The sequence below is a fragment of the Macrotis lagotis genome, chromosome 5 (assembly GCF_037893015.1).
Source record: "Macrotis lagotis isolate mMagLag1 chromosome 5, bilby.v1.9.chrom.fasta, whole genome shotgun sequence".
In the NCBI taxonomy this organism is placed as follows: domain Eukaryota; kingdom Metazoa; phylum Chordata; class Mammalia; order Peramelemorphia; family Peramelidae; genus Macrotis; species Macrotis lagotis.
The window spans coordinates 239538393-239550178 of record NC_133662.1 but is presented as its reverse complement, the minus strand read 5'-3'; the positions used below and the strand labels follow the sequence as shown (position 1 = coordinate 239550178).

The 11786-nt window shown below is 46.5% G+C and overlaps 1 protein-coding gene across 1 annotated transcript; it reads left to right on the top strand.

Moving 5' to 3' along the window:
- The first annotated feature begins 404 nt into the window (after positions 1–404).
- ALDOC (aldolase, fructose-bisphosphate C) lies at positions 405–5909 on the top strand. Its single transcript, XM_074190401.1, has 9 exons — positions 405–472; positions 2515–2681; positions 2795–3002; positions 3145–3199; positions 3342–3502; positions 3697–3780; positions 4382–4556; positions 5006–5205; positions 5372–5909. Exons 2-9 carry the CDS (start codon positions 2566–2568, stop codon positions 5465–5467), a joined length of 1095 nt encoding a protein of 364 aa, XP_074046502.1. The 5' UTR covers positions 405–472; positions 2515–2565; the 3' UTR covers positions 5468–5909.
- Positions 5910–11786: the final 5877 nt, after the last annotated feature.

The following is an 11786-nucleotide window of genomic DNA, read 5'->3' as shown; positions in this document are numbered from 1 at the left end:
GGCACCTGGTAACCACCGCTGGCAGTGAATCATTTGATTTGAAGGGAGGGGAGATGGGGGGGCCTCCCCGGGCGGGCTTTGGCAACAGGAGGCTAATTTCTCCTTGGTGTTGCTCTGCCTCAGGAGGCCTGGCCTCCGCCACGGTGGCCTCACCTGGCCCCAGCCTCTCCCATTCAGAGCTGCTCCCCGGACGGCTTGTTCCTGGGCTGTGGGCCCGGTGGGAGAACATGGGCCTCTTTCTCTTCCGTCCCCCCAGGAGCTGGGGGAAGGGGGACGGGCAGATGACCCAGTGGCCGGGCCCGGGCCCAGCGGGGAGCCTGGGCGGGCCGGGCCGGGCCGGGCCGGGGCGGGCCGGGGGGGCGGGGCTGGCTCCGCCCCCGCTGGAGTCACGTAGCTCTGCGGCACTCGCTGCCTCTTTACCGGGAGCCCCGGCGCGCCCCGCCCAGACGCCCGCACCCCGCGCCCGCCGCAGGTGAGCAGCGCCGGCCGGGCCCGCCGCCCCGGCCCCCTTCCCAGCCCCTCCAGCCCCTCCAGCCCCCTTTCCAGCCCCCTTTCCAGCCTCCTTTCCAGCCCCTCCAGCCCCCTTTCCTAGCCCCCTTTCCAGCCTCTCCAGCCCCCTTTCCAGCCCCTCCAGCCCCCTCCAGCCCCTCCAGCCCCCTTTCCAGCCCCTCCAGCCTCCTTCCCAGCCCCTCCAGCCTCCTTTCCAGCCCCCTTTCCAGCCTCCTTTCCAGCCCCTCCAGCCCCCTTTTCCAGCCCCTCTAGCCCCCTTTCCAGCCCCTCCAGCCTCCTTCCCAGCCCCTCCAGCCTCCTTCCCAGCCCCTCCAGCCTCCTTTCCAGCCTCCTTTCCAGCCCCCTTTTCCAGCCCCCCCAGCCCCCTTTCCAGCCTCCTTTCCAGCCCCTCCAGCCCCCTTTTCCAGCCCCTCCAGCCCCCTTTTCCAGCCCCTCCAGCCCCCTTTCCAGCCCCCTTTCCAGCCCCTCCAGCCCCCTTTTCCAGCCCCTCCAGCCCCCTTTCCAGCCCCCTCCAGCCTCCTTTCCAGCCCCTCCAGCCCCCTTTCCTAGCCCCTCCAGCCCCCTTTCCTAGCCCCTCCAGCCTCCTTTCCAGCCCCTCCAGCCCCCTTTTCCAGCCCCTCCAGCCCCCTTTCCAGCCCCTCCAGCCTCCTTTCCAGCCCCTCCAGCCCCCTTTCCTAGCCCCTCCAGCCCCCTTTCCTAGCCCCTCCAGCCTCCTTTCCAGCCCCTCCAGCCCCCTTTTCCAGCCCCTCCAGCCCCCTTCCCAGCCTCCTTTTCCAGCCCCTCCTGGCTCCAGCCACGCGGCTTCCCTGGGTCCCTTCCTTCTCTCGCTGGCCAGGCACTCCCCTCCCCACGGGCATCCCTCCTTTTTGGGTTTGCCACCTGCAACCCACAGCAACGCCTTTAGACTGGATTCTGCTTCCTGGGGCACTTTCCTCCCCAGCTTCTGGCTCCTTCTGTTTGCCCTTTTCTCCAGCCTGCTTTCCCCTCCCAGGGTGTGCTCCCTCCCTCTTTCTGGCCTCTGTCTCCACCGCAGCCCGCAGCCTTCCCTTTCCTCCCTTCCCCGGCACCTTAATCTCCTTGATGCATCATTCCCGCCTTCCTCCTTCCTCTAACCCTACTATCTCTTCGCCCCTTAACCACCCTTCGCTTGCCCTCTGACCCCTCCCCCCTTTTGTCTGCCAGCCTTGGCCACTCTTCTTCCCTGCCCCCACTGGACATCTTGGGCTATTAATCCTCTTCTCACTCTTCACCTTCCCTCCCCTCCCCCCTGTGCCTGTGTGTGAGCCCCCTTGCATCTGAAAAGGCTGAGAGAGGGACAGTGGAGGGATCCCTAACAATGGCATACTCCCCTTCCTAACCCTTTCCCTGAACCTCATTGCCTCTTAACCCCTTCAGATAGTAGGCTGGGCCTTCTAGCAAATTCTTCAATGTCTCTTCCCTGGGAACCCCGGGATCTGTTCTAATAGATATTTGCTCCAGCAATCTTTGCTGTAAACAGGGGAGGCAGAAGCTAGAGCCCAGACAATGCCAAACTCAAAGATTCCACTGACATTATTTTATATATGTCTATATTTCTCAATTTATCTGTTAATGATATAAACCATCTTTTCATAGCCTTATAGATAATAGAGGTAGAAGACATATTAAGGATTATTTAGTTCAAACTTTTATTGTACAGACGGCAAAACTGAGGCCCAAATAAGTATGCTAGTTGGAATAACATTTTCCTTAAAAAGCACAGGACTGATACAATATACCCCATCCCATTCCCCCCCCCCCCAATAAGCTTTGGGGTATACAGATAACAGTTTTGTAAGATGGTATGCTTTCCCACGGCTACCCATCCCCCTCCCTTTAGAGCCAGCCAGAGTCCTGGGAAGGGTGCCCACTGGGGACAGAGGGAGAGAGATGTGGGATGGGGCCCCCAGGCTATTTACTGCTGTGGTACCTCGGACCCAGGCCAAGGAGGGCCACTGACTCCTACACGTTTGCCAATCCCTCTAGAGAAGGAAACCATTTTATTTCATCTAACCAAGTGGAGAGAAGACCATCACCATGCCTCAGTTATACCCAGCCCTGACGGCTGAGCAAAAGAAGGAACTGTCAGACATTGCTCTTCGTATTGTGGCTCCGGGCAAGGGCATCTTGGCAGCTGATGAGTCCGTAGGTAGGTGGGAGCATGTGTTCGTGGTGGGAGAGGAAGGGTATAGTGATAGTGTGAGGATCCCAGAACCTAGGGGCAATAGGATCGATGTTCACTTCCTCCATGCTCACCCACAGGTAGCATGGCCAAGCGGCTGAGCCAGATTGGGGTGGAGAATACAGAGGAGAACCGCAGGCAGTATCGTCAGGTTCTGTTCAGCGCTGATGGACGGATCAAGAAATGTATCGGGGGTGTCATCTTCTTCCATGAGACCCTCTACCAGAAGGGCGATGATGGGGTGCCCTTCGTCCGCACCATCCAGGACAAGGGCATTGTTGTGGGCATCAAGGTATTCGGATGGGGTCCTGAGATGAGACAGGACCATTCTGGGTGGGGAGCATTGGGAAGATATATTCTCCAAGGGTGACAAGTGGGCCTGTTCTTCCTGTCTTTGGTCTCACCTCCATGTTTTTCCTTTTTCTACAATACAGGTTGATAAAGGTGTGGTGGCTCTGGCTGGAACTGATGGAGAAACCACCACACAAGGTAGGAGGAACTGTTAGCAATGTCAGTGACTGGGGTGGAGAGGGTCAGGGCTGCAGGGATGGGTGGCAGGTGGGACCTTGGAAAAGGGTTGATGGAGTATTGGGCAAGGGTATCAGGGTGAGTGCTAATGTTGTGAACCCAGGGCTGGATGGGCTCTCTGAACGCTGTGCTCAGTACAAGAAGGATGGTGCCGACTTTGCCAAATGGCGCTGTGTGCTGAAGATCAGTGATCATACTCCCTCTCCCCTGGCAATCATGGAGAATGCCAATGTGCTTGCCCGCTACGCCAGCATCTGCCAGCAGGTTGTGTATATATATGTGTGTATGTTTGTGAAGGGGTCATTTTAGGGATCTTGGCCCTTTTTTAGGGACAGACTTCTATCTGAGGGGTTCTGTCATCATGGATGGGTTAGAAAAATGGGGGGTTGGTTAATGGGATACCTAGGCTGTTTTAGGGTCACTCCTTGCTCTAGCTTTCTCCTCCTCCTAACTTGCAGAATGGCATTGTGCCTATTGTGGAGCCTGAGATCTTGCCAGATGGAGACCACGATCTCAAACGATGCCAGTATGTCACTGAGAAGGTAAGCCCAACCTGGGTATTGTCAACCTTCAGTCATTGGAGACTAGATACGAGACAAACCTTGCTCCCATCTGCAGTTGCCCACTTGAGCTCTATCTAGGCAGGTTCTGTCTGTTAACTCTGTCTGCACAAGGGGACCCTCCCCCTCCCCTAAATCAAATGGACAGGTCATGAACAAGAATAGAGTGCACCACGATCAACATTTGTTAAGCACCTTCTGTATGAACATTTAGCTAAGATAGTTTCTGCTCTCAGAAGCTATAATCTTGTAAGAGAGGGGTTTGGGCACAGATATCGTTGTTACTTCTAATATTAGATGAGAATTGCAGAAAGGGTCATATGAGGACTGAGAGGGAGATCAGGGAGGCCCCATGGAGGAGAGGATATTTGAGTGAATTTTAAAGGACAAATAAGACACAGATATATTGCAAGCCAGGGTCCAGATGTATGCTTAGGAGATTCTGACCCTTGGGACATAGTGATTCCATTTTATTCCCCTGGCTCTCCAGACAGGAGTCCAGGGGTCTGGAGAAGATCTGGAAGCAGGAGGTGAGGAGGCAGAAGCCCCAGGACCTCCTCTCTCCCTTTTCTATCTCTCCCAGGTCCTAGCTGCTGTCTACAAGGCCCTGAGTGACCACCACGTGTACCTTGAAGGGACACTGCTCAAGCCCAACATGGTGACCCCTGGTCATGCCTGCCCCTTCAAGTATACCCCTGAGGAGATTGCCATGGCAACTGTCTCTGCCCTACGTCGCACTGTGCCTCCTGCAGTCCCTGGTATGGCTGTCCCTTACCCTGCTACCTTGACATGGGGGAAGTAACTCCTCAAAGTCATCAGACCTATTCTAGAATTCATGAGGCAGAGTATCCTGGGGTTCTGGTCTCTTCCCATGAACTAGATTATCCCTGGGCCCCATACCTTGTTGCCCTCTGAAGAAGTCTCTGATTTGGGGGAAATGAGAAGTAACATGCCAGAGTTAATAATGAAAAACCTTGGTTCAGTTCTTTTCCTCTGAGGCACATTGATTTTGTGACCAGTCATTTTTGGCTAGCTTTGGGCTAATCATTAAATCTTCCATTGTCCCCAGGCAAGCTCTCTTCAGTCTTTAAATTAATAGGCCATATATTGGTCTGGATCCATAAAGGAAACTCCCACTACAAATAGGAGAAGAGGGAGGGACCATTCAATATCTTCTTCCTCTCTTTGACCCTACCACCCCTTCTAGGTGTGACATTCCTGTCTGGAGGTCAGAGTGAGGAGGAGGCCTCTCTCAACCTCAATGCCATTAACCGCTGTCCTCTCCCCCGGCCTTGGGCACTGACCTTCTCCTATGGGCGTGCCCTGCAAGCTTCTGCTCTCAGCGCCTGGCGTGGGCTGAGGGACAATGAGAGTGCTGCCACTGAGGAGTTCATCAAGAGGGCAGAGGTGAGGTTCCAGAAAGGAGTGGGCTTTTGGGTAGCAAGCCCCACTTTGATGGCAGGGCTATGTGAGTCTTCACCGGGAAGGCACCTTATTTTGGAATCCTGGGTACTGGGTACCAGGCTACCAACAGGGTCTGGTTTTGCTGATTTCTCTTTCCCTGGTATTGTAGGTGAACGGTCTTGCTGCCCAGGGCAAGTATGAAGGAGGTGGAGAAGATGCTGGTGCAGCTGGGCAGTCACTCTACATTGCTAATCATGCCTACTAAGGCTGTGGACCCCGATCATTCCTATCCCCAGCTCATGCCACCCATACTAAGCTTTATCTATAGCCACTGCCTTGAACCAAATAGCTATGCAGAACAGATGGAATAACACCCTTTCCACCCTCTAGTCAACCCCACCCCCCAGCCCCCAGCATCACTCCCTTTTGTACTGTTACACCTTGGGGAGGGAGGAAATGGAGAGTCCCTGTGGGCCAAGACAAGGAGGATTTGGGTGAGGGACTACTGCTAGATCTGAGCAGGATATCTGGGTTCCTACTCCCCACACTGTCTTTGTGTGGTATCTCCCTACTTGCTACACCTGTGATTCTTTAGCTTCTCCCTGAACTCTCATCCCTTTCCAGGTTTATGGGGTTGGGCCCCAATTCATGCCACACCTTCCATGTGGCTGTGTTGTGTAGTACCTCGAATAAATGTTAGTGATGTATGGAGAAGTCTCTGTCTATCTGTCTCCTCTATCCTACCCTTACCCCCACCCCCAACCTCTCTCTCTTGTGTCTTTCCTGTAATAAAAGGGTGGCAGCTACGGGGGAAAGTCCTGAATTTAGAGGTCATAATACTGGTTCTTAGGGAAAATCACTAATCTCTCTTGGCCTCAGTTTCCTGATTCCTTAAAAATGATGGTGTCGGGCTAAATTATGTTTAAAGGCTTTCCCAGCTTTAAATCTCTGAACTTGGGCTCACTTCCCTTATAGTATTTCCACCTGTAGGATCCTACCTATCATTTCCCTGAGTCCTTTGCTCTCCAACCATCTAGGGCATATGTTTGATTAGGGTGAGAACAATATCAACTCCATGTAGGCTAGGCTAGTTTTCTCCTGAAAAGAATAAAGCTTCTCCTTGAGACTGAATCGGTCCATGGAATTAATGGAACATTGATGTAGCATCTAAGTGAATGTGCCACCAGGACAGATGAAGTGACGGCTACTCCACTGGAATGCTGCTTTATCCTTGCTGAATGTCTTTTCCACCTTCTTGTTAGGTTAGAACTTCTGCACATATCTCATTTAGTGATAGTTTTGAGCTTGAATCCTCAAACTGGTTTGAGTTGAGCCTGATTCAGAACATAGTCTCTAAATGGCTTCCTCCCCTGTCTCAAATCCTAAGAAGAAACAGTCACTTTCACCCCAGGTTTCCATTATGTCAGTCATGGTAACCGGTTCCTCCTTGACCAAGGACTAGGGAATCCAGGGGTATCTTAGACTATGGTCTGAAAGGGACAAATGACTTGCCAAAGGAAGGAAATGGGCACGTACAAAACCTGCCATGCTAAGCACTCTATAAAACTCTCATTCCTCAACAACCTTGGGAGATAGTTGTCATTATCCCCATTTTACAGTGAGGAAACTGGCAGATAGGTTAAGAGTCACATCGCTAGTAAGGGTCTAAGGCAGAGTTTGTATTCATCTCCCTGACTCCAGACCCAGTGATCTGTCCCTTGTGTCAACTAGCTCCTCCCAACTTACATAGAAACTGTACAGAAGTGGCAGAATCAGATTTGGACCTAGGTTTTCTCCAAATACAATACTTTTTTTTTTTTTTTTTTGCTGCAAAAGACACATAGTGACCTTGGGCAAGCCACTTAATTCCATTGCCTAATAAAAACAAAAAAAAAAATTCAGGCTATTCATTGGAAGATCACATTCTCTCAAATATATATAATTTCCAATTACATATAAAACCAACAATTTTTTAAAATGTTGTTATAAATTCTTTCCCTCTCTTACCCTCTCCTTGAAATAGCAAGTAATTAGACATAGATTAAGCATATGCCATCATGCAAAATATTTCCATTTAGCAATGTTACAAAAGAAAACAGACCAAGGGGCGGCTAGGTGGCACAGTGGATAGAGCGTTGGCCCTGGAGTCAGGAGTACCTGGGTTCAAATCTGGTCTCAGACACTTAATAATTACCCAGCCATGTGGCCTTGGGCAAGCCACTTAATCACATTTGCCTTGCAAAAACCTAAAAAAATAAAACAGACCAAAAATAAAATGCAAGAAAAATAGTTTTAAAAAGTATGTTTCAATTTGCAAAAAAAAAAAAAAAGAATCTGATGTGGATGAATAGAGTGCTCACCAACTAACTTGATTTTTTTTTTAATGTATGGTAGAAACAAGATTAATTAATAAAGTGAATACAGGGGGCGGCTAGGTGGCACAGTGGATAAAGCACCGGCCCTGGAGTCAGGAGTACCTGGGTTCAAGTCCAGTCTCAGACACTTAATAATTACCTAGCTGTGTGGCCTTGGGCAAGCCACTTGACCCTGTTTGCCTTGCAAAATCCTAAAAAAATAAAATAAAATAAAGTGAATACAAAAATGTGGCATTGCTCTGTAGAAAGTGTCAAAAGAGGGCAGAAAAGACTTAAATACATATCCAAAATGTACAGTTTGGGTACAAATGTTAAGATATATGTCTTTTTTTTTTTAAATAGAGAATCACGATTTCATATATAATCCTTCTGTTCTTTGTATATGGAAATGACAATATTTGCCAAATTAACAATAAAATAAATAGTATCAGCATCTTTAAAACTTAGAATGAACTAAGGCTAGTGAAGAAAGGAACTGCCAACAAAAGGTAGGGTGTTTTGGTCTGCTTTTCTACTAGGGAAAAGATGAGGATCAAAACTAGAGTAGTTCAGGGTAGGTAGAAAAATGCTAACTGAAGACAAAACTCCGCTTTATTTTGCTTGTTTCTCTGCCAAGTGCAATAATCTTTGGACTGAATAGGAGAGAACCAAAACAGGACCCAAGATAAGATAGGAAATAGTGAGAGTACCTATCTGTCCTTGATGCACCAGCCTAGATGCACTGAGAGACACGGCTGATAGAATTGTTGAATGTCTTTGAAATGTCCTGGGAAATGGGAGAGGCACCATATGACTGAAGAAGATGTCTTGATTTTTCCAAATGGAAGATAGAATCTGTCAACCAGTGAGCTTGACTTTGATTTTTGGCAGAATTATGGAATATATTTAAAATCTTATTTTCATTAATATCTTTTGGTTTCACATCATTAATTTACTTAATACTTTTCTTCCCTTCCCTTACCCTATGAGCCATTCTTTTGCAACAAAGATTTTAAAAACCTGGAAAAGGAAAAAAAAGCTGAGGGAAGTAGGACTGGGCCTAGTGTGAATATCAGAAGAGATCATTATCACCTTGCCTGCCACATAGTAAGCTCTATATAAATAAATGTTAGCTGTTACTATCAGGAAAAGTAGTTCAGCAAATCTATCCAACATATTGCCCATGTCTGACAGTATACATCATCCTCTCCATCCCTTTTCCCATCCTTTCCACTATTGCTATGCATTTTTTCTAACTCTTCTCTGGGACTAACTTGGTCATTATGATTTAGTTTGAGGTTTTTCTTGTTTTGTTTTTGTTTTAAAAATTTATTTATTTAAGGCAATGGGGTTAAGTGACTTGCCCAAGGTCACATAGCTAAGCAATTATTAAGTTTCTGAGTCTGCATTTGAACTCAGGTCCTCCTGATTCTAGGCTGGTGCTCTATCCACTGTGCCACCTAGCTGCCCCAAGTTTGGGTTTTTTCTTTACATTTCCATTGTCGTTGTGTAACATTATTTTTTTGTCCTGCTTACACAGCTGTTCATCAGTTTGAGGGTTTTCCCATGCTTCCCGGAATTCTTCCTAGTCATCTTTTTTTTAATTTTTTTTTAGGTTTTTGCAAGGCAAATGGGGTTAAGTGGCTTGCCCAAGGCCACACAACTGGGTAATTATGAAATGTCTGAGGTCGGATTTGAACCCAGGTCCTCCTGACTCCAGGGCCGGTGCTTTATCCACTGCGCCACCTAGCTGCCCCTTCCTATTCATCATATAGCAAAATAATATTCCATCATCCTATTCCATTACGTTCACAACTATAGTATATTTAACTGCTCCCCACTTGATGATCATCTACTTTGTTTCCAATTTTTTTTTTTTTTACCATAAAATGATTAAATAAGTCATCTGGTATATTGAGACCTTTCTTTTCCATCCTTGGAATAAGGAGTATATATTCTGAGTTTACGACTTTCTGGATCAAAGGTGTAGGAATTTTAGTCACTTTTTAAACACAATTCCAAATTTCTTTTTGGAATGGCTAAAACAATTTAAGAGGGCAGCTAGGTGGTGGAGTGGATAGAACTCTGGGTTTGGGAATCAGGAAGACTCAACTTCCAGAGTTCAAATTTGGCTTGATCTTGGGCAATTTGGGACCTGTTTGTTTCAGATTCTTCATCCACAAAATGAGCAGGAAAAGAGAATGGCAAAGCAGTCCAGTATCTTTGCCAAGAAAGTTCCAAATGGGGTCAGGAAGAGTCTGACACTAATGAAAATACTGAAAAACAACAAAGCAATTCATAGCCCATCAACAACGTATTAGTATGCCTGTCTTTCTGTGACCCCTTTAATAGTTATTTTCGGTCATTTTTAAGGATTGAAGGGAGACCTAAGAACTGTTTAAATTTGCCTTTCTCTTATTAGTTATCTAGAGCAATTTTGCCTTTGTTAGTACTATATAATTCTTTACGAAATATTTTCTTATCCTTTGTTACTGGAATTATTTAATGACCTGTCTTGAGTTTTTCTTATCTGAGCTAAATTGGTTTTGTTTGTGCCAAGTTTTTTGAAATCATATGCTAAAGCCATTTATTTTATTTTTTATGAACTCTGCCTCTACTTTATGAACTCTGTTCTATTCCCTGTCCCTTGTTCCTGGTATTAGCTATGAAACCTTCTTCTTTTCATTCTTTCTCTTATAATTCTTTTTAATGGTGTGCCTTTTCATGGCAGTTTGCATACTGGAATATTTTCCTCCTTTTCTCTACCTCCTGGTTTCTCTTAGGATTTGGGTCAAATTCTCCCTTTGGCTAGAGACCTTTTTTTTAGGCAATGGGGTTAAGTGGCTTGCCCAAGGCCACATGGCAAGGTAATTATTAAGTGTCTGAGGTCAGATTTGAACTCAGGTACTCCTGACTCCAAGGCCAGTACTCTATCCACTGTGCCACCTAGCCACCCCTAGAGACCTTTTTTAGTCCTTCTCAAAGCTTAGTTTCTTCCATCTGGTACTAATTTCCCTTTTTTTTTTAACATTGTATTTATGTATACATAGTTGTTTACATGTTGTCTCTGCCATTAGAAATTGAGCTCTTTGGAGGAGGAAATTATTTTTTGCTTTTTTTCTTGCATCTCCAGCACTTAGCATCATGTCTGCCATATAATAAAATCTTAGTAGATGCTTGTCAACCATGTTCAGATCATTCATCCATTTATGTGTTATATGGTGTAAGATGTGGGTCTAAACTTGTTTTTTTGCCAACTGTTTCCCAAATAATTTATGTGCTCAAGTTTACTACTCACTGGGTCACTGTATTATTGCTTAGTTGCTTCTGTTTCTTTCTCGTCCCTGATCTGTATTTCTTCTTCCTTTTTAATCAATACCAAATAGTTTTTTTTGCATAACTAGTATTTTATTTTTTCCAATTACTTGAAAAGATAGTTTCAACATTCAACATTTTACTAAGACTTTGAGTTCCAAATTTTTCTTCCTCCCCCTCTTCAATATGGCAAGCAATCTGACATAGAATACAGAATAGTTTTGCTTTATAATGCAATTTGATGCCAGAAAATATTATTCTTCCTTCATTCCTACTTTTCCCCGTACAATTTCTTTTGAGGATTATAAGAAGGTATGCACATTGATGATGATGATGATAATAATGCTGATGCTGATGTTCTTGCCCTTTGTTCTCTAAGAAGTCCATGACAACAAGGAGGTCATGCAATGACAAGCAAGTGAATAGGATTTAAGTGAGGGTATGCCATGCAAAGCCATCTGGATCCAGGGAGATATGAATCAGGGAGATTAGAGATGGCCCTGAATGTGAGGCAATAAATGACTTATCCAGGGTCACACAACTAGTAATTGTCTGAGGTCAAATTTAGATTCAGGTGTTCCTGATTCCAAGGCTGGTACTCTATTCACTGCGCCACCTAGCTGGCACATTGGGGCACTGAATTGGTCTTAGCCATTCTGCAAAGTAATTTGGATCTATATTTCAAAAGCCACTCCAAAGTGTGTATATACAGTTTAACCCCAGCCACATTTGGCCCAGCTTACCCCTTGCCCAATGGCACCACTGTTAAGCCTATATTCCAAAGAGGTCAAAGGAGGAGGGAAAAGACCCATATGTGAAATATATTTGTAGAATTTCTTTTTTTTTTAAGGGTTTTTTTTTTTTGGCAAGGCAGATGGGGTTAAGTGGCTTGCCCAAGGCCACACAGCTAGGTAA

Coding starts and splice junctions, on each gene's coding strand:
- ALDOC (XM_074190401.1), top strand. CDS start 2,566: ATGCCTCAGTTATACCCAGCCCTGACGGCTGAGCAAAAGAAGGAACTG. Junction 3,003..3,144: donor GCATTGTTGTGGGCATCAAG/GTATTCGGATGG, acceptor TCTACAATACAG/GTTGATAAAGGTGTGGTGGC. Junction 4,557..5,005: donor TGTGCCTCCTGCAGTCCCTG/GTATGGCTGTCC, acceptor CACCCCTTCTAG/GTGTGACATTCCTGTCTGGA.